At 42.1% G+C, this 22,998-nt stretch overlaps 1 protein-coding gene across 1 annotated transcript in view; it reads left to right on the top strand.

Moving 5' to 3' along the window:
• Nucleotides 1–169: 169 nt before the first annotated feature.
• LOC118332475 (poly [ADP-ribose] polymerase tankyrase-1-like) overlaps nt 170–22,998 on the top strand; it is a gene marked incomplete in the record, with an annotated part of 81,481 nt that continues 58,652 nt past the window's right edge. Inside the window, 5 exon segments of the mRNA XM_035667779.1 lie at nt 170–239; nt 242–664; nt 2,409–2,524; nt 4,197–4,305; nt 8,551–8,646. Coding sequence (XP_035523672.1) covers nt 170–239; nt 242–664; nt 2,409–2,524; nt 4,197–4,305; nt 8,551–8,646 — 814 coding nt within the window.

Raw genomic sequence — 22,998 nt, forward strand, 5'->3', positions numbered from 1 at the left:
CTGCATAAGGACTCACTAATTAAACTGTCCTGGTAAGCTTTATTACACATTTTTGGAGATACAGTCCAGTAAACGTTATCCCAGTAAGCCTGAGCGGAAGTTTGGCTTTCCTGGGCAGGAAATTGTCAGCAGTGTTTTTGTTGCTAGTGGGGACTGTTGTGTTGTGAAAATGGCGACGCCTCGTCGCACCTCTCAGCAGCAGCAGCAGCCAAACTCCCTGCTGTCCTCCCCGCCCCGCGGCGCCCCTCTGGCTCTCCGCCGGCACCCACCGACGATGTCACCCCGCTTCCCCAAAGAGGCGCAATGGAGAACGCAGCTGACGGTGAGGTAACCCCTGCCTCTCCCACCACCACCTCCCCAGCTCTGGCCCTCACCGCCAGCAGCAGCAGCAGCACTAGCAGCAGCGCTAGCTCGCCGACCACCACCGAGGGTAGCGGGACCAGCCCCGGCTCTACGCCCGACTCGGGCAGCGGTAACCCGGGTAGCAGCAGCAGCAGTAGCAGCAGCAGCAGCGGTGGTGGAGGTGCAAACGGGGCGTTCAGGGAGCTGTTCGAAGCCTGTCGAAACGGGGATGTTTCTAGGGTGAAGAAACTCGTGGATGCGGTGAATGTGAACGCTAAAGACATGGCAGGACGCAAATCTACACCCCTGCATTTCGCTGCAGGTAACAGTAACCACAACGAAAATCACCTTTCAAACAAGCTAAAGTCTCTGCAGACTGGTAGTCCAGCTGGGGGGGCTGCTTTCAGGGGGTGGGAGTGAGCAGAAAGTAGCGAGCTAATGTTGGCTATAAGCAGAGCCGCTAGCTGTTGTTTTACCACAACAACACTTATCAGGATGCTAGATGGCAGACAGCACAGGGAAGCTGCAATGCCCCAACAAAGAACACAGCCCAGTTCATTTTCAGAAACATTTGATGTATAACATTCACCTAGTTGGGCCCACTTCTGTCAAATAGAAATGTAATCTTTATTTCTATTGTCAGAATCAATTCAGCATCTCTCTTTCTCAGTTGTTGAAAGTGTTATTAAACCAGGGTGCCCGTGTAATGAAATCATGTTAATGATAACAAGATATTGGCTTAGGAAAGCTTTGAGGAGTACTTTGTTCAGAAACTATAAGTTAAATGTGCCATCCAATGTTTTAGGCCTCAGTCACACCAGAAATCCAAAATAAGAAAGTTCAAAAGGACACCACACAATGTGTATGGGTAGAGCAGTGCCAATGTTTGAGTTACTAACCTTGTTGTAACTCTAATTGTGTTCCTCTTTTTTTTTTTTTAAAGAATATTCACTTATTATATGCAGTAGTAGTTGGAAAATGTTTTATTCGGAAATTGTCTTAAACACCTAGAAATAACCTTAAATCAGGGGACAGGGCTGACATTTCAGTGTGTGAGTCAAACATTGCACAGTAGTTGGACAGTTGTTGTTTGTGTTAAGAGATGGATGCAATGCCAACAGAAAAAAAACAATACAGCAGTGACATATGTGATGTGTATATTGCTAAAATAAGAAAAAACTGGTCTTGTATTAAAGTCTGTGGTATTCTCTTTAGAATAAGGTACCTGGCAAACAAATGTGTGAAAAATGCACAAGTAATCAGTGTGACCTCACACCTGTGTGTCATGGTCTGTGGCAGGTGAATGTTATTAATTATTAATTAATCTGATGAAATTTGCCAAAACTGCCTCAAAAGGTTTGCAGACATGCCGGCAACAAAACAACCAAGGTGGTTTCAACTCAGATTTATCTACGCATGCTTCTTAACACTTGCTATATTTAAAGCTAAAAACTGCTGCATCATCTCAACGAAAAGTGAGATTTCATTTTAATCTGTAATCTCTACCTGTTTGCGGACCAAACACACACTTATGCAGAGTGCTCATCTTCACTTGTTCCAGACTTGACTGTATTCAGTTTCATCAGTGCAGACAGAAAGATAAAAAAAATGCACAGCTGTTTTACATCTCAGGCCTTCCTACCCTTCAGCAGCCTGAACAAGAACAGATTCTCTCGAGTCTCACTGCACGTTTGTAGTGAAGACATAACAAGCCTTCCTTGTGCAGCACTCACCCAAACAGCTGCTACAAGTGCCTCACAGAACAAAATGTATAAATAGAAAAAAAAAGGCAATTTAGAGTTAGGTGTTAATTATTAATGTGAAGCAGGAATCAAACTGAAAACAGATACAACAGAAGTGAAGCTGGGCATAAAATGAACGGCATAAATTTACAGAATATCATGAAACCTCTCTAAGATGTTCTGTCAGAGTTGGCGATTTGTTTCAGTCCTGCACCAAAAAGTTTTGTGCAAGAGTTTCTACTGTTTCCTTCATTGTTGTTGTGACATTGATCTCCTTGTTCCCGCTACTCTCTCCACTTTCAACTCTCTCTGATCTTTTCTCAGGTTTTGGCCGGAAAGATGTGGTGGACCATTTGCTTCAGACGGGTGCTAATGTGCACGCAAGGGATGACGGGGGTCTGATCCCGCTTCACAACGCCTGCTCGTTTGGTCACTCCGAGGTGAGAGGTCACAAGTACTAGTGTGTTGTTATATTTTTTGTTAGTGATGTTTATTTTGCCCGTTTTATTTGCATTTTGTGAAACATTACACGTGTACTCCACTAAATCTCAGATGGAAATATTGTACTTTTTAACTACATTTGTGTGTGAAAACCATGTATCTCCAAATTTTATGATTTTGAATTTGAACTTTTCCTGATAAACTGACGGATTAACAATTCAAAACCCTCTTGGATTAGCTCTAAAATGCATTATCACAAAGCTGAAAAACAGGGCTGTTTGAAAACATGAAAAATTGACTTCTTATAGATACTTGCTTCTCACAAGACGACAACGCCACAAACAAATGACTATCTTATAGAATATGATGCGTTGATGCACAATACTTCAGTAAGATCAATTCAAAATATCTATCTATAAAAAATAGTACATTTTTACAGATATTTTACTAACAAAAACACAACAATTCTTATATTCAGGCGATTGTACACTAATAAAAACATACTTATAACCTAAAATGAGCCTCAACCATAAACATCTAGAGCAGTGAAATGCACCATACACATTCATGCAGCAGTAATATTAATTGAAAAACCTCATATATAATACTAAAACACTGACGGGCCATTTTACTGCAGAATGAGTACTTTTAATACTTTAAGTACATTTTGCTTGTAATACATTAACTTAACTGAGGTTTTAAATGCAGGACTTCTAGTGGAGCATTTCACAGTGTGGTACTACTACTTTAACTTAACTAAAGGATCTGAACACTTATTCCACCGCTGGTAACGAGAAAGCATTTGTGTTTGCAACTTGCCAAACCGTTAAATGATTGCTGGTGATAAAAAAAAGTTGGGGAGGCAGTTTTGTGCTCAAGAATTGGTGTGGTGGTAAAATCCAGAATGGATGTTTGGAGTAAACTGCAACCATTGTTGCTATGAGAGTAAAAGATGATTCTGTCCAAACATGTAAATCAGCTCTGTTTGCCTGTACACCATAATGTGCACAGTCAGCCTTAAAGATCACATTGAGGAAACCTGAATATTCACTCTCACTGCACCCTCAGTAATCTGGTCATGCCTGTGCGTGATGATGTTTTGGAATATCCGTGACAGATGTGTGTGCTAATGCTTTTTGTCCTCTCAGCCATTAACCACGGTGATCAATGCAATGTTTACAGTTGTTTTTAGATGTTTTAGAGGCTTTTAGAGCTTTCCAGGAGAGCACTTTGCCACCTTGTCAGAAAAAAAGTGCCATGCTAATGCAACTGCAGGATCACAGTGATGTTTAGCATTGTGATGAGAATAAACACTGTCCAAACCTCTGAAAGTGTTTGTTTGCTTTTATATCTTTTTTATTTATTTATTTTTTAAGTGTGATTTGCACACTTTAACCTAAAGTGTAGTGCGTGGCAGTGCAATGTTCGGTGTAGGGGCCCCGCTCTCATATTGTTAAATCTCTCTTCCGTAAAATGGAGGATTAAACCCTTAATGTTGCCAACGAGTCACTGCCTGAAGTAAAGGAGCGTCTGGGCATCTTTTCCCCCCCAAGTGAAAAGGTTAAGAGTGTGAGATTGACAGGCACATTGTTGTTGTTTTCACCATATAAAGAGCAAGCGATGTAACAGATGTTGTGTGTGTGTGTGTGTGTGTGTGTGTGTTGTTTTCAGGTAGTGTCCTTGTTGCTGTGTCAGGGGGCCGACCCTAATGCTCGAGACAACTGGAACTACACACCACTCCATGAAGCTGCCATCAAGGGCAAGATAGATGTCTGTATAGGTAAGCACAAAAACACATGCTCCCAATATTGTAGGCTATGTAAACATGAATATGTATAAATAACTGATGTCTGATTTCAAGGTGAGCGTCCTTTTTGAGTTATCCTTTTAAATTCTCTGTTGGTTTTGAAGTATGGTGTTTGTGTCCCTCCAAAGTCACAACCTGGAGTTCTGTGTAATGGCACAGTAATTTTAGAAACTATAATAAACCACCCACAGACAATACGCTATTATTTTCCATTAAGCATAAAGCAGCAAATAACCTATAAATTGCACTTACCGTGTTACTGCTTATTTTTAAGCCCAAAGAGGAGACAAAAGAGCATTGATTTCTCCATCGTATAATATATGAGCTCCCACCAACATTGTACTTTTCATTTAAAATGTATAGAACAGCACCACGGGCTCAGTTCAGTGAGGACTTCCGCGGCAGCAGTTGATCTTTAAAGGTGAATTGAATAATAGAGAGGCTGCATTACTGATCCCTGAGGAAAATCTGAAGTAGACATGGCACGCCACAGCACGAAGAGTGTCTGAGCAGTAAGTCGTAGGATAATCTTCATGATCTTAATGGGAAAACATCACTCAGTGTGAGTAGTAATAACTGCAGTGATGGTCGGCGTCACCTTGCTGCCAGCGTGGGTCTGGAGTGCCGAGAAAACAACACGGAGAGAAAGTTGCTTCAGTCATTTTTATTTCTCCAGCAGCTGGTGCAGAGTGTCTGGGCCCTGAATGACTGCATAGCAGCAGAGGGCTTTGTGGAGCTCTGGTGATCACCGTGCACAAACTTCACCCTGTTGTTCGGCCTGAGACCTGTTATTGATTTATCAACAAAAGTGAATGACAGACTGAAATTGAGGTAATAGAATGTGTCTGTCGTCAGTCATCCATGCTGTCTGTGGCTTACCATTAAGAGCAGCAGAAAAAAGGTCTTGTTTTTTCTATATCTATTTTTGAAGCAGGTCTTCACAAATCAAGTAGTGTAGCACAGCGATAATGATAATAGCACAGTAATGTCCAACAGCATCATCATTTTGCTTTGAGGGCTGGAAATCTGTACTCAGGTAGTCCACAGCTGTAGGTGTGCATCCAGCCTGTAAAGCTTTTAAACAAGTACCTGAGCAATGTGGTGAGGTCCAACCACTCTGATGGACCTACGCAATCACAAAAATGCCTTAGTTTTTGTCAAACAGCATTAAAGGTTAAAGGTTTGTTTTTAAGGCTGACTTTGTTGCATTTTATAATTAGTTTGCCGTCCGTCGTTACAAGCAAACCAAGGCACGTAAACAAAAGTCACCTGACCTCTAGCGGCTTGTTTGTTGGAGAGAATTTCTGCTATCCTGTCACCCTGCCAGGTTAGAGATTTGGCAGCAGAATGAGAGTCAAATCAACTCTGATTCGACTGTAACTTCAGCTCAGCATGATGGACGCTCCGTCCTCTTCCCTGGTGCTCAGACAACTTGAGTAAGAAATTAATCTCTCATCAACAAACTTGGGATAAGAAGATCCTGGAAATCCTAGAACAGCCATACGATTGGCTCTGAGTTTAAAAACGGCCGCCTCCAAAACGGCAGTTCAGTGCATGGTTTCACTGTGTCCTCACTTCACGTCATTTTACTGGTTATTGTTATGATCGTGTGAGACTCCGCCCTTTCCTAGCCAGCATTTGATTTAGAGTTTCACCGATGTCAGTAAGGTTGATGAGATGGATGGATGTTATTTGGTTTTCGTAAAGCACTTTGTAATCACTTGACAAGGGTTATATAAATAGATTTCTGGAATATCTGTGCCCTTATACCCTCAGACCCCTGCTTTGTGTCTTATTATGGATCCACTGTTTATTATTTGGTTGAATTGAATTGGATTGCGAGATGCCTTGCCCAGGGGTTTCAAATGAAGACGTATGTTACGCAGCACGTTAAGGCAGTTTCTTTGGGTAAAATGGCTCCAGTGCATCGTGTTAAGGCTGAAACTAATGAGTATTTTAATTACTGATTCAAGACTTCTTTTAATGAAACATTTATTCTATAAAATGTCTCAGGGCCCCCAGGTGTTGTCTTCCTTTTGCTTGTTTTACCCAGAACCCAAAGATATTAAATTTACAATGCTGTCAAATAGAGAAAACTGTGTCACATTTGAGAGGCTGAAAGCACAAAATGTTTTCCTGGATGACTGAATGACTGAAAAAATTATTCTGTTCAAATTCTAATATCAAATGCACTGTTGAATCGTGTTCGATAGTGTCAGCACTGCATTTGGTGGAGACACCCTGTCTGTTTTTTTCATTTATTTGTTGCTCTGCATTTCTGCTTTGTCAGTTTTGCTTCCAGTTCTTTCATGTTCACTGGTGTAAAACTGGCAAAAACAAATGTTTAGACCAACTAAAAGGCTTTTACTGTGAAGCAGCTGCAGGAAGTGTAACATAACATTTCACCTGTGTGCTGTTTGACCGTTGCTGTCTGTTGCTTTTTATGCTTCCCATTTGAACACCACACCGCAGGTAAACCTCGATATCTGTCAGTTTATCGCAATTTAGTTACTGATTGGGCATAGACATTGCAGATTGTCATAAGATAACTGTTCCAAATCTGACATTGCCCTCAAAACTAATCCTGTCCAAAAAAGGGATTAAGGTTGCTCGGAGAGGGCTTTTGCAGGTATTACAGGCCAGACATGCCCATTAGAGACAAAAATGAAAAGACAAATTTAGACGTTGACAATTGCAAATGAATCAGAAACAAGCGTTCAGACTTGGGTGAACTACTCTAACCTGTATATGGGTTTCTGTGTGGCTGTGCATCTGTCATTTCTCTCTCTGCCTCAATATGGGCATATCTTTATTCTCTCACCATTGGGTATCAGTATCTGTGTGTGTGTGTGTGTGTGGGGGGGGATTGGTGCAGAGCTAAATCATATTTTTGTTGAGGGGTGAGTGGGTGACTAAGGTCTGCGTCAGTGCCGGGGAAGAGGCACATACACGTGCACATACATGCATGCAGACACAAGCCCCGTTTCCTCCGCTCTTCTACCCTCCTCTCTTGCCGGGGGTTGAGCTGGGTGCTTTGAAGTGTACACAAGTCAAAGGGCATGTGCACCGGGGACTGCTTAGCAATCACAACAGCGGGGAGTGAGATAGAGAGGAAGGCAGTGAGAGTATTGACATTAGCCCCCTCAGAAGAGCTTATTTACAAAAAACTGAGCGCAGGCAGAGTTTGTTATTCAGCTCATAGCTCTTCTGTAGTCGCATGACTCTCTCTCTTCTCCTCTCCTCTCCTCTCCTCTCCTCTCTTCTCCTCCCCTGCCCTTACCTATCCTTTCCTTTCATCCTGCCCTTTTCTCCTCTTCCTTCTTCTGTCCTCTCCTTTCTCCTTCCTTCTCCTCTCCTCTGTTTTTACTACTCCCCGCTCCCTCTCACAAACACACACACGCACACAACACTCTTGCTTTGCTCTCCCTCCTGTCTTTTTGTCCTCTACCTCTCCCATCCTCCCTGACTCGCAGCCTCCTTTCCTCCTCGATCCGCCCCCCTCTCATCCCGCTCTCCGCTGCATCGCCTCCAGTCAGTCGGAGAGAGCGAGAGTCTCTCCACTCACACCGCCTGCCCGCCTTGTCGCGTGCTGCTCTGCTCCTACCCCGATTTAGCTGTAAGCCACGTCTCTCTCTTTTCCTCATCATTATTAATTTATCTTCTCAGCGTAGTCCTTCCCCCTCCGTGGAAGTGTGATGGATGTTTTCTGCAGCTGGTCACGTAGCCAGCGTGTAAAGGCCGCTGTTTCTCCCGGCGTGTGCTGTAAACGCGTAAGCTTCTCGCTGCTCTTGTTGTGGCAATGTCTGTTTAGCATCAGCAAGCATGGCTCGCAGGGCAGGGGCAGCCAGGGGCAGCCGAGGGAGCAGCGCTAAGCAAAACAGAAAGGAAGGAGCCAAGCAGGAGGTGAGGGTGGAGGAGGAGGAGGTGGAGGAGGTGGAGGTGGAGGAGGAGGAGAGAAATGTGAAGCAGGACGTGAAGAAGGGCTGCCAGGAGAGCCAGGAGACACAACAAGAGGAGGAGGAACAGGAGGGATAGCAGAGGAGCAAGGGGGAGAAAAAGGAGGAGGTCCGGGGAGAGCAGTTTATGGAGGAAGATGTGGTTCAGCGGCAGGAGGAGGAGCAGGGGGAGGTGGAGGACTAGGAGGAGGTGTGTGTCGGGGAGTTTGCATGTCAGTCCAGGAGCTCAGCTACTGTCTGTGTCTGCCCTGTTGTTGTACAGTGTTACTGCAGCATGGAGCCGACCCCAACATCCGCAACACCGATGGCAAGTCCGCCCTGGACCTGGCTGAACCCTCCGCCAAGGCCGTGCTCACAGGTCAGTTCCCTGTCTGTCTGTATATCCGTCTCTTAAATGCCACACACACACACACACACACACAGGTCAGTAGGTGTCTGTATTTCTGTCCGCCTTACTATCTGTGTCTAATTCTGTTGCAGATTGTTTGTTTATCTTTCCCGTTCTTAGTTTCTTGTTTGCTTTCTCCGTTTTTGTCTTTTTACTCTAAGCAGAGGATTTTCCACTTCTATCTTAATGTCTTGACAACTTTCAAGCAACATTCATTTCCTCCTTTTGTTCAAGGCTGCAGGCACAATCACCTTTTTTTCTCTCCATATCAATCTCTTATTTTGCAAGGTCGTGCCGCTCATGCGCTCACTACGCTTGTTATTCAGCTTTGTCCATGTCCAAGGCTGTACACACATTGGTCACTACATCACATTTTCTTCATTCTGCTCTCTGCCTCTGTCCAAGGGTCAGAAGTGTGTTTGTGTCCCTGCTTTCTTTCTCTCTTCTCATTTTCTTTTCTTTGACTTCCTTTTCTGGCTGAGGCTGCACTTATTGATCAGCTACTTCAAAAACTTGCTCTCCGTGTATTTTGGTTTGCTTGCCATTCTTTTCCTTCCTTGCTGCTTCCTTCCTTCCTTCCTTCCTTCCATGTCTTGCCGACAATAGAGGAATAACCAAAACAAAGACGCAGCAGACCTTTACCGAGCAGGGTTTTCTCTAATACAACACAATGCTGCGAACAATGACAAATTGAAAATATATTTAAATGCACTTGGAGACCGCACTAGTGTGGCCTCATGGGGAGCCTGGAAAGTCCTTCATTACCACCATCACCATCATCATTGTCCTACTTGGGTTTTGGCCAGTTTTCACACCAATCCCTTCAGTAAAACCGCACAAAGAGGCTTTTACACCCTTAAAAGCAAAACAATCGATAAACTCATTGGGGAGCTTTAGTGGCCAACGTGGGATACTGAAACTTTGCAGTGAAACTCAGACTAATTACTGGTTCTTTCATTGTTACAAGCCCTCAAAGGCAGCAGGACTCATTACACTTGCTCAGTGGTAGAGGAACCACTGGGACACAGTTACAGTCTTTAAACGAGGAACTAATTAAAAATATATGTCTTTTAAATAAATTATTTTCAGTATATTTTTTTTCTATTTCTCCTTAGACAGCTTAAAATACAGACGGAGAAGAACGTTTTGCAGGTTTTCAGGCCTGATTTTGTTTTGCTCACTACGTGTTGGTGTTGTTCGTGTCAGCTGATGAGTTGGGAGCGTTGAAGACGGGGTTCTTATTGAACTCAATTAGTTTTTGTTTGCAGAGGTGGATGAGTAAAGAGAATTTAAAATTTAAATCTCTTCCTGCGTTCATTCTCTCTCTGTGGTTATTGACATAGGCTCTAAATCAGTTTTTGCAGCAGCACGTCTGTGTTTACATCATCAATTTCATTTGTTAGGCCTCTGTGGTAAATGAAATAAACCTCGAGATATCAGAGCGGAGAGCTGTGCGCTGTCAAAACATTGGGGGGGTGGGGTGGATTTACCCGCAGCCACCCTGTGAAAAATTATTGTCCTTGCCAGCTAGAATTGAAATGAGGTAGTTCGGTGCCAGAATTATTGAACATTGCTGCATATGTCACAGTTAGCCTGTTCGGCGCACCTCAGTATCGCCCGTGATACAAGTTTTACAACGGAGCTGTCATGAAAACGCCATTCATCAGCAGTAAAACTAGGAGATTTAGCAGAGGTGTAATTTAATTGATTTTAGTCTATATGTGATAGAAAATGTTTACACTCAATTAAACGTGAGTGTGTGTAAATACATACAGTAAACCGCCTGAAACAGACTTAAACACAGTGCTGCTTACAAATTGTGTTAATTTATTGACACTCCACAGTAGCAGAGGTCAAAGATGACACCAAACTGAGGATTGAAGTGAACTCTATCTAACTCTGTCTAGTGCTGAAAGACGTGAGCAGTATCTGTTAATCAAAGTATGAAGGTACGGCATGAGGTGAAAGGGACAGGTGCTTGTCGGTGCAACAAGAAGCTAGTTATTGTATTTTTACCTGCTGACTTGGCGTGCTTCCCAACAGGCAGCCCTTGCAGCAGCAGTGGCTTCGACACACAACTCATGGGGGCAATTAAGGTGCTTAAGCTGCTAGATCTGAATGCAAAGACATGATTCACATATTTGTAGATTCAATCTGACTTGCACTTTATTATCTGCAATGTCCATCCATTGATAAACGTTCATAAATCTGCTTAGAAATCCTAGTGTAAACCATTACTATGCTAAAAAAAACATAGTGCAGTTGTCTTGGTTTTGTCTGAAGATGAAATAAATGATGATCTACCTACTGCTTAAACCTCTATAATGGAGGAAATAGAATAAAAGTGATTTGGAATAAAACATTTTTTGATTGACATAGGATAGGGGCTGTAATAGACATTCTTCAAGACATTTCCACTTGTCATAGTTAGGAAAGCACAGGTGTAATTATTAACATTAATTCATTGAGCCATGCAAGTGAGCCAGCATTCACAATACTGGGATGCAGCACTGGATCATCAAACTGGAATGCGGCCTTAATTAAGGTTATTAATTACAACTGTGCTCCCCTAAGACATGTCAAAATGTCTTCAGTGAAAAGGGCTATTAGAAGGTTGCCAAATGATAAATACGGATATAGTATAGAGTATAGGGCTTAAAACACGCAAAATGTTAGAGAATACTCATTGTTTCACTCACGTCTAAGCCTTCAAACGAAGCCAGATGGGTGCGTATTGAAATTTTAATGAAAAAGACAATGACGGTACATTTACAATGACGGATAAACATTATCCTACTTTTCCAACATCTGCTGTTTCCAGAGGGCATCCACCGTGCATTCGCGGTGAAAATCATCAGCTAACAGAAACTTAGTTGATCCATAACACCAGTAATCTGACTCTCCCCTCCATCATCAGCCCCCTTCCTCCTGCAGTGGTTGTTCTGTATTCTGTCTGCGGTTCAGATCTGACAAATTTACCGCATCTTGTTAGTAAGGTGAAATGTGCTTTTAATGGCCGGCACTAATTACCTAAACTATCGTCCTGTTACATTGTCTTTTCACCCAGCGCCACCCAGGAGTGATTCCAGTATTGTAATTACTGTTGGCAGCGAGGCATTTAATGCCATGCTCTTGAAGATGGTTTTATTATAGTCAGCACGGTTTTGGTAAAAAGCTCTTTAAATTCTCTTTCCAAGTAAATATGAACACGTATGATATATGTTTATATATTTGTAGCCTCTTTATAATCTCCTTCAGTGATACCCTGCATGAGTCTTTTTCTCCTATATGTTCTGTGTCTACCATATAGAGGGTCTGCTCTTCATCTCTGCCGCAGGCCAGCACAGCTTTCAGCTTTAGTCTGTGGTGATGGAAGTTTATATTGACCCATAAATTAGCTCTACTGCCCTGCCACATCCAACAAACTGCTCCCAGAAATGATAGACTGTTCCCTGTTAGCTGGAGATGTGAAATGACAAGACAGAGAAAATTAGTTTTTCTTAAAGCAGCTTCAAACACCCCACACGCCGCATTCTAATTAAGTTTTCATTGTATAGTTTGTTTTCCTGATCAGGGTGAACATGTCGGAATGGGCAGGGCAGTGTTGATTGTCAGGTCTTTTTCAGTCCCTCAGACGCTCCACAGATATGCCCCTTTTTCACGCTCAAACAGGGAATTGTGCAGTTTGGTCCATCACAAGTATGAGACACCATTATTCACATCACACCAGGAGGACGCACACTCACATCGCACACAACTGTACTTCCACGTACATAATTTGATGACAAAGGCCTGGGCGGCACGCTTCTCATTAGTATTTCCAGTTGTACACTGAGCTAGTAAGGACAATCTCAGGGAAATTAGTATGTATAGTATTACCTGTCAGAATCTGCTGTTGCAATATTAGTAACACAATAAATAACCAATTAAGTCTGATTCTAATGTAAATTAAAGCTGTAAAGCTGGAAGAAAAAAACCTGCAGGTAAAACTCTCTTCATTACTCCTATTGTGCTATTGTACTGTAAACGCTTAGACTTTCAAGTTAATTATATTGTTCCTTATCAGGTTACAGAGAAGGGCATGCTCAGATTTGCTTGGAGATTAGCTTATCGCTAAATGGTCACTGGCTCCTCGAGCTAAATTCGGACGTCCCGCGGTACACAGCATTTATCTGATGTTGCCGCAAAGCTGCTATATTTCGACTTGATTTATAGTCCTGCTTCAATGTGGAGCAAGTTGAGGAATGCTAGACAAATTTGCATTTTGTTATGAAGTCATTTTCAATGCAACCACTTTATCACAAAGTGAATGAGAGAATGTTCATGTTGGGTAGCCTGTATAATCAGTCACGCACGATTCACTCGTTTACATGTTTTAATAGATACGTTTTTCACAGAATTCCTTTAGAACCAGAACACAGTGGACTTAAATCGAATGGGACTTTTACCGAACAGCCACTGTGGCCACCAAGTGACTAACAGCGGGAAACGGTGAACATTAAAAAGCTAGAGTCGAGGCTGGGTTCTGATAAAAAAAAAAAGAACCAGTTCATACAACAAGTTGTTCAAGCAAGATAATCCACATTGACCTGTTCACACCGACTGCCAACACCGGTTTTCCCGAGATCCCCGCAACAACGTGGGAGTTTTATCAAAAGCCTGAAATATCCCAGCTGTCCCAAATCCAGACTGCAGATGAGTACTTGAGAGAAACACAGTAATGATGTGAAAAGCCAACTTAGGAAACAAAAGGATCACCAGGAAGATTTTTTCTTTACATCCGTCTTCCCTGTCATTGGTGATTGATCTTCCTCTGGCCGACGAGCAGTGATTAGGACACTTTCATCAAGTTGTTTCTGCCCTTGACAATTCTTTTCTCTTCTCCCCTCGTCTCTCCGTGGCTTTTTCTTTCTTCACTCATCAATTAAGGCGTTGTTTAATGGGCTTGCAAGTACAGCATGTACTCCATCCATCCCCTCATCCTTACATTAGCCACGGTGTCGATCTCTTTCACTCTGACACGTCATCTTTGTCCTCTTGCCCCCTGCTGTCGCTCACCCATCTCAGGCTCTATGCCAATCAGCGTCTCCATCTTTCCCTTGTGACATTTATTCTCTCTCTTCTCTTCAGTTGAAATGTCTCAATCTGCCTCTGCTTTTTAGAATCTCTCACAGTAACATGGTTCCAGTGTTACATGTACATAAGCTGTTGGTGCATCAAAGACCTCAGCTACCTGTAAAGGTAGAGGTTAGTCTCTAAGGCCGTTGAGTACCAAATATTACTAACAAACAGACAGTCGAGATGTCAGCTCTGTATAGCTGAACTGGTAGAAAGTTTTAATTGTCTCTGCTATTAAGCGCCCATTGTTAATTTCTTTGTATTTTTGGTATTCAGTTTTTATCGCTTTGTTTGTTTTTGTCTCAAATATGAAGCAAACTCTGTTATTACTTGGCTCTATTTACAGATATATGGATTATTTTTTCAAAGAAGAACACCTGTAGAATAGTAATAAGAAGAAACATTATAGATGCAGTTACTTCAGCCTCAGGCCAGATGCTGGAATAAGTGACAGGTGTGTGGGTTGAACTTTGAGCCACAGAGGCGGGGGAGGGCGTGACTAACAGTACACTTACTTACTGCTCAAAGGTGAAACGTTGCATATTGTTTTCATACTGAAAGTGTTTTTCGAAGTAGAAGCAGTCAAAAGAAATGGGCTGGATTTTCAGTAAGACTTAAAGTCTACAGCTATGCCAGTGTCTCTGTGAGGCTGTATTTAGTCACAGTGGTGCTTTGAGCTGAATGCTAACATCAGCATGCAAACATGCTGACATGCTGTTCACCATGTAAGTTTAGAGTATTAGCATGCTAACGTTTGATGGGCCTGATGGGAAATTTAACAGCTAATAAATACACCAGCGAAACTGGAACATCGTGCCTCTGTTCTAAGAGTATGAACACATAATAGGTCGGTGCACTGTGGAAACTATAGTTTTTCAAATATGCTAAGTAAAAAATTTGGACAGGAAACATGGTAGAGTATGCAGTTCTTGGACCTAATCCGGATCCAGGAGCTTCCTTCCACCATCTAGGACATGACGACAACGTGACAATGTGAATGCACTGCAACATTGTAGCAGATATTACATGTTTCACAACCTCTAACGCTGTGTCAGCCACTGCCAGTTGCAAGCTAACAACCAAAACAAACAAAAGATCCAACATAAACAAATAAAATATGCTAACTACACTTACCATTCTGATATATTTGCTAGTCCCCAATTTTAGTGTACAAGGGACTTTTCATCTAAGTCCTCTTCTGACTGAGACTCAAATATGCAGGATATGACTAAATCCCTGCAATGTTTCCTTTTAACGTGAATATTAGCCTTCGATGTGCTTTCAGCCCTTTTTCAGAGAATATTAAACAAAATATTAATCATAGCATAAGTAAAAAACAGTATTTTTAGATCTTTTTAAACATGCTTGTAGTGGAACTTGAAATCCTTTCAAAACATCCTTTAAAAGTTGCCAAAGGCACTGTATAACCCTTTTTCCCATTTGGATTCAGCCGCTAAAAGCCACAAGAAATATGTTGGTAAATATTCTTTATGATACTGTTACTACTTATGGTGCTTTAAGTCAAGCAGAAAACCACACCCACCGGTACTGTACCGCTCGGGTTTTGTACAACATGCTACAAAGTCATCTGGCACCAAAGACCAGCCAATAGGAGAGGGTCAAATCATTACTTTGCTTCACGGAAGTTTGAAATGTCTTTCTGAAAGCCTATAGCTTAGAACAGTAACTAAAGAAGGAACTAAAAGAGTGATTATTCCACCCTGCATCCATTATTGCTGCATAATAAAAAGGAGAGAGAGAGAGAGAGACACACACACTGGAAGGGATAAATAGAGACGAGAACAGAGAATGAGAGTGAGAAACAGAGTCCATTAGCTGCTATTAATTACCTCTGATTGGTATTCACAGACTAGCTGCTTCTGAGCCTCAGAGAGATCAATTCTCCACTCTGGACCTCAGTCAACACACACACACACACACACACACGCACTTGTCTAATTCCTTTGGCCTCTTGTTTTCACACTTTAGCACACAAACTCCCTTTCTGATTTTATTTACTCTACAGGCATACTAAAAAGTAGTTCCTCTATTTGAGTTATAACATTTCTTCCAGCATATAGACATTGTCACATTTGATGGATAGATAGATTTTTATAGCAGTTGTTCTCTTGTGAAATGATCTGAATTATGGCTTGAAGGAAATAATTGCAGGTAATCTGACAAAATGTTCACTAGTGGGCCCTAGTTTCTGATGTCGTGTCTCCTCTTTCCTGCTAAAGATGCTCATTCAAGCTGAACAAAAAACCATGACAACTGTCTTGCTTGTTGTCACGTCAATGCAGATAAATCCCCATGTGAACATCAGTCCCTTGTACAGCAGGTGGGACACCCGGGATGTGTATTCTTAATTGTGTTTTTGACTTTTTGCTGTTCAAACTGATATGATCTGAAGGAATTGACTTAAAGTGCAGCTGTAAAGATAGCCTTTGATCCTTCTTTGTATTTTATTCTTTTTGATGCCAATGTTTAGACACACACTCAGTATGGGTCAGAAAGTGCAAGGCAATATCTGTGTGACCTTTTACCAGATGGCTGTTGATAGACATGTGAGTAAAGGTCCAGGATTCCCCTCTTGGTTCAAACAATGGACTGTATAGGATATGCTGTATAGGATGTATGATATATACAATCTTTTTATTAGTGGACTGAAGTTGCGGAAGATTTCTTCTTAGCAAAAGTTTGGTTAAATCCCCCTATGAAAAGACAAAGGAAGTGACCACTATGAGCAAATGATAAATAATGTGAGTTATACATACAGTTTTTTCCATTATCATTCTTTGATGAATCCTATTACTTTTACTAAAGCAGTGACCTAGTTGCCCCATGAAAATCAACTGACTCATTGTGTCTCATCTTATTAATTCTGTAAAGCACATTTGAACATTCTCAGCTTTAGAGGCTAATCAATTTACTTAACTGAATAAACAAATCATTAGTCTTACTTAAACAACCTGAGTAGTCGAAGTTGGCGCTTGAACTTCGGACTTGAGAAGAACTCAAACTCGGAGTCAAGACTGTATTTTATGTTCGTATTCCTACAGGATTTTTCAATCAAAGGGACTCGGATATGACAGATACAGCATGTCTTCACCATATAGTGTAGGTTTTCAGCTCCATGTCCAGCTGTAACTTGGATCTAGCGTCATCTCCAGTCTGTCACAAAGGCAGATTGTGGAGAACTTGAAGAGGCTGAGTGAACTAATGCGGAGCTAAACAACACTGAACAAGGTTTTTGTCAATAATTCTCCGTCATCTTGTCATGGTTAGCTTTTCATCCACAGGAATGAGTTACAAACAGTATTTAATAGGCTGTCACCAACAAAGAAACTGCAGCTGCAAGGATATGCTGATACGAGTGGGACCGGAAAATAAAAAATCTCCAGAGAATAAAATTGCTTTCAATCGTCCTGCTTTCTACTCTTTTCTCTTGCTCTGCTTTTTATTCATTTGAACGTTCATTCTGAAGATAATTTATGACAGAAACTCTGCGATCATCAACTCCCATCTGCCTTCAGTTCCCACACAGCAACATACTGGACTACTGACAGACAGCACCATGCCTCTGTGTCCATCTGCACTGATGACTGCTTAAATTACTACAGAGGATTGCTGTACTCGAGGCAAGGATATTTGAACTGGAGAAGACCATGATGTCTCCTGCCAGTCAGTCAATTCATCAGAACTCAATTCCATACAATTTAATTGGACAGCTTACTCTAAGTGACGCCCTAACTTTTCCCACACTCACGGAAACAAACACAGTAAGGCACTGTGACTTGTTTATTAAAGCAGGAGTTGCTGACCAAAGTGATGCGATTTTACAAACATAATTAGGTTTGTAGTAACTGTCATGAGGTATAAACAGAGATAACACTGACTCCCGCTAAGGGCAACATTTATGGCTTCTGGTGGACGGCCAAAGGTGTAAATAAACACAGACCCACAGTCACCCCCGACATTAAAACCAGAAAACGAGTTTGAATTGTTAATAAATCTCCATGAGACAGAAGTGGAGATGGGTGCTGATAAGAATAGACAAGGGAGAGTTATGAAGCGTTTCAGCCAACGGAAAAATCCAAGAAAGGCATGAATGGGAATGGAGCGAAGGGACAAACACCCATCTAAAGAGACGGTTCAACCTGTAACTTTTGTTACAGTTACGACATACTGCTTCCCATGTGCTACCATCTGTGACATAAAGAAAAGAAAAATCCCTCAATTGATGTCTCAACATCCCAAAATTAATCAAATTTTGCTACATGTTTGGACCAGAATTTTACTAAACTGTGTAATGTTCTTGACAAACTGGAAGTCCAGTGGTTCATTAGGGGATCACTGCTGGCGGTCAACACAACAACTAATACATGGCTCACCAAGCCTGTGGTCTGAAAGGGATCAACTACATAGATAACCATGATTGGTTCTGGAGATGTAGACATCTTTTCAGAGGAAATGGCCTCCACCCAAGCGGATCTGTAGTGGTAGACCGCTTTTGGACTGTGCCACCCATCGCACACACAGCGGCCAACACCAAAGCCTCAATGTCGACATATTCCTAACCAGCTCACACGGCCGCAGCCTCACTACCACAAAAACAAAACACCACAGCCTCATGTCAACATGCTAATAACCAGCTCATGGATCATCGTCTAACTCCTGCTCCCCTCTCTCCCGCCTCAACGACTCTTGGGAGCTGTTTTTAATGGATTATGTAAAGCACTTTGAATATGAAATAGCCTACACAAATACACTTGCCTTGCCTTTTGTACAGTATCCCGGTCGTCTTGTTATAACTGGAACCGGTACTAATCATATTTTCATCTCTTGGAATCAATTAAGGGCTTGTGTCCACCCTGTGCTGCTTTTCAAGCTAGCAGTGCTGAACAGAAGCTTTGGGAAGCGCGTGTCCCTGCTCCTGCTGTCGCTGTGTGACTAGTAACCAAAAAAAACCCAGTTTGAAGCATTGTGTAGTTTCACAGAAATTGTCTCTGTGTGTTTCCATTAAAACCGTATTCCTGCTACACTGGGTGTTGAAGACGTGCTGTCAGCGAGCACTTCCACTCTATTGTAAATAAAGAGAAAAAGAAAATAGTTGCTTTGAAGAGAGGTCCGTGGTGGGCAGGCAGCTTTAACATAGCAGAAAATTAGCCAGAGCGCTCCCTCACAAGGGCTGGTGGAAAATGATGAGAGATTTAAGAGAGCGAGGGCGCGGGTGGACACGAAAGAGAGAGCTGTGGTCGGAGAGAATAAGCAAGGTAAAAGGAAGGAAGTGGATACATGTAGAGGAAGGGAGCAAATTCGGGAAGTGAAAGGAAAGAGCGAAGGAGGAAAGATGAATATGGTTAGTGGCTTGGCTGAAACACGAACAGAGAGATGAATTGATGCGATGTCGAGTGAATGCAAAGAAACTGGAAGAGAGGGCCACTCTGATAGTGTGTGTATGTTAGCAGCCTAATCATGTAGACAAAGAACGGCTGTAGCTGCTGTGAAGGCTTCGTCCTGCTAATGCTTCAGGAGCAAAGGGCATCTCGCACCTATGTGCACCTTAGAGTGTGTGTGTGAAGAGAGAGAGAAGAGAGGAGAGAGAGAGAGAGAGAGAGAGAGAGAATTCCAGTGTGTAGCTTTCTTTCTCTTATCAGTGACATGCTCATTGATTACCACGATGACTGCTGTTCGATTGGTCCCCAGTGATGAATGAGCTCCAGCCCTATTTCTAAAATGACCTAGCAAGAGAAGCAAAACAAAATGTCTTTTTGTGGTGTTTTTTCTTTAGTGTGTGTGTGTGTGTTGTGTGTGTGTGTGTGGTGTGTGTTGTGTGTGTGTGTGTGTGTGTGTGTGTGATGGCACTTCCAAGGTTCCCTCACCCCATTTGGGCCGTTTTCCTGCAGCCAAAATTGCCTAGTTTTCCACAGGGTCACGCAGCTTCATAAAACCGAGTGAGTTACTGAGGGCAGTCGGCCACTCTGCAAGAGTACACTGACAGAATTTGGTTAATGAACTCAACAAAAGTAAAGAAAAAATAAGTACATACTAATCCTTATCGCCTGGATATGGGATTCTTCCGGAAAAAAACGGAAGGCTTGGATGAATTAAATTAATTCCTAAAGACAAGGCTAACACTTGCTTGAAGTGTGTGCATATTCAGTGTATGTTGGTCCAAAAAATGCTTTAAAACATTGAGTTTCACAGATCGTTGCCTGGTTTGCCTTGCAGGGATTGTAAAATGCTTTACACAAAAGCTTCTTTATTAATCGTCGAGGAATGAAAAATTACTAAATTAAGCTCTTTATCTTCAGGAAACAACCTGTTTTACACTTTGAATGGGAGAAAAATCATTCAAATATAGAATAATTCTAACATATCCATATTTAAACCCTGTAAAACGGTTACTGATTGAAATATACACATATATAAACATATCTGTCAAACAGAATAATATCTTTTCATTATCCGTCATGAGTCTGTGTGTAGAGCAGCCTGTGATCCTGGCGGATCACATGTAGATAAATGAGATGTCTGCGGTCTGTTGTGTTTCTTTGGTTGTTGCGTGACTCGTGTTTGCGTGCTTCACTCAGGACATCTACAGTATGATCTAATCTTATACATATTCATTTGTCCGCAGCTAACTTTGTTGTTTGTTGTTTATAGTTTGCTTGTCAGAGGAGGAGTGGGTGCTACGACCTTCTTCCTGTCCTGTTGTATCTGTTTAACGAACAGTGAAAGGAATCCGTGCTGATGTTGTGGCTTTTTTTTCAGGCGTGCTAACTAGCTTCCTAAAACCATCTCGAATTAACTTTTTTTTTTCCGTTTGTAATGGTTAGGAAAGTTTCTCACAGCCCTCAGGGGTAGTGTTGCTCTAACTGTTAGAGAAAGAAAACATTTAAAACCATAGGATGTTCTTCTACTCCTGACCCCGACAAAGAGGCCCCTGGGCAAGGCACAACTTCTTTGGACATTTAGTAATAAGTTGTTCAACTTAATATCTTAAAGACACCATTTTTCAGTAAAGCAAGATCCTGAGTCCTCCTTGCTGGAGTAACAGCTGTTTATAGATAATGACACTTACTACAAACCTAATTATGTTATATATATCACCTCTGGCTACACCCACAGTAAATTGTAATTGTAGTTTAAATAAAGTCATTTGGCTGTGCCCACTCAAGGTCACAGACAGATGTACACTGATATTGTATCATGATCAATTACGAAGAGTCCGTCTGCTGGTTCAGAGAAGTGTGCACTGACAGAAACATTCCGATTCTTACGTTCACAAAACGGAGCAAAGTGGAAGAGGGTGGAGTGGGTGGCGGACAAGCCACGGTTAATCCAGAGCAGTTCTCTTTGGTGCACTGTGTGAAGCAATTAATCACACGGTGTAAGTGGTGAGAGTGTGTGAAGTAAGCTGAGCCAGCCAGCCAGCAAAGGGCCCAAAACACCATCTTTTATAATTTCCGTTCAGCACCCATTTATTTATTTATTTCCCCCCTTTTGATTGGTCTCAGTGCGCACACAGATCCACTTACTACCTCAGCAGTTGCGACCTTGCTGAGGTTATAAGTGGATCGCTCAACTCTTGACTCAAAGCCAGTTGTTGTATAACAGCGGATAAACTGCTTCTACAATAAATTATATTTGATTTAAACACACACACACACAAACACACAAGCAGACAGCTGGGCACTGAGGCGACTCATGGTCCAGTCAGCATCAGTCAGCATCATCTGTGCTTGTACAATCACTTGGTACACACACGCACACACACACACACACACGTGCGCGTGCACACACACACGCACATACAGCGCTAGGTTCTTGCTGTATGGTCAAGATATATTTAGGATAGTGACTGTTTGACATTGACTTGTACTCACCTGCGCACAACCCTGGAATCAGACTCACGCATGCACACATATGCATGTGCGCGCGCACAGACACACACACACACACACACACACAGACACACACGAAAAGGAATACATGCTTTCAAGCATATAACAATTGAAATTCAAACAGTGATTGCCGATGTCTACTGCACTCTGCCAAGGGAGTGTCACAGAGTCACACACACACACACACACACACACACACTCTCACGCACATAAACACACATAATATCATCATTCAGGAGGCAACTAGCCTGTCCCGAGCTTTAACCTGTCCTTGTCTCTTCTGTTCGGAGTCAGCAGGATTGTCCACGCACGCACACACACACACACACACACACACACACTTGTGTACATACTTAAACACAGGTATCTGCTGCCAGTATTGAAATTCATATTTTATTTATTCTATTAATATATGACATTTGAAGTGGTTTGCTGACTTTGAGTCAGTATTAATTACCATGAGTGAGCAGTCATGTTCTGACTCCGTCTCGCTTAAAAGATGCTGTTGCAATAAATCCAGCTCCTCCCCTTCACATCCTTTATGCTGTTCTCTCTCTATCCCTGTTTTTTGTCATCACCAACATCTAGCCACTTTAACAAGCTAGCCACAGCCGGAGTTGGGGATGTGTTAACTCATAATTTTATTCTGGTGGCAGAAGGTCCAGTGACGTAACACGGGCTTAGAGTACCATCACAGGGAAATGATAAAATGCTTTTTCACCTTGTTTATTGTTTTCCGTCCATTAAAGAACCATACTCTAGGACTGAATGCTGCAAATCTAATTTTAGTTTCAACATTGTGCTGTATTTGAAAAAAATACTGCGTTGTCTCTCTTGTTAGTTGGTGTTTTTTGTATTTCTCGAAATCATCTCTGCTCAGATTTAGAACCCCATTCCTGAACTTTATGTATATGTATTATATTTAGCATCACACATATATTTTCTATATGTGGTGCCTGAAGTTTGGGAGGTATAACTCAGCAAAGTCGCAGTCAATTAACAGCTATACCTAACTAACCTGTCCTTGTCCTTACTGTGTGTGTGTGTGTGTGTGTGTGTGTGTGTGCGCAGGCAAGCAAGAGAGAGAGAGAGAGACTAATTAAAACTGCTGAGTCACAATCACTTAAGCTCTCAAAAGCATGAATAATATTGGAAGCAAACTGTGGCTGGGCAAAAAGTATATCTCGTTTTGCCCACAATTCATTTGCACGCCTTCATTTGCACACTGTGCACGGCAGCAGACTCAGCTGAACATAATGATATAGAAACTGTTTTCGTTCAGGTGTAAGTTCCA

This window comes from Morone saxatilis, unplaced genomic scaffold (assembly GCF_004916995.1).
Source record: "Morone saxatilis isolate NCDOM2014 unplaced genomic scaffold, NCSU_SB_2.0 Contig21, whole genome shotgun sequence".
In the NCBI taxonomy this organism is placed as follows: domain Eukaryota; kingdom Metazoa; phylum Chordata; class Actinopteri; family Moronidae; genus Morone; species Morone saxatilis.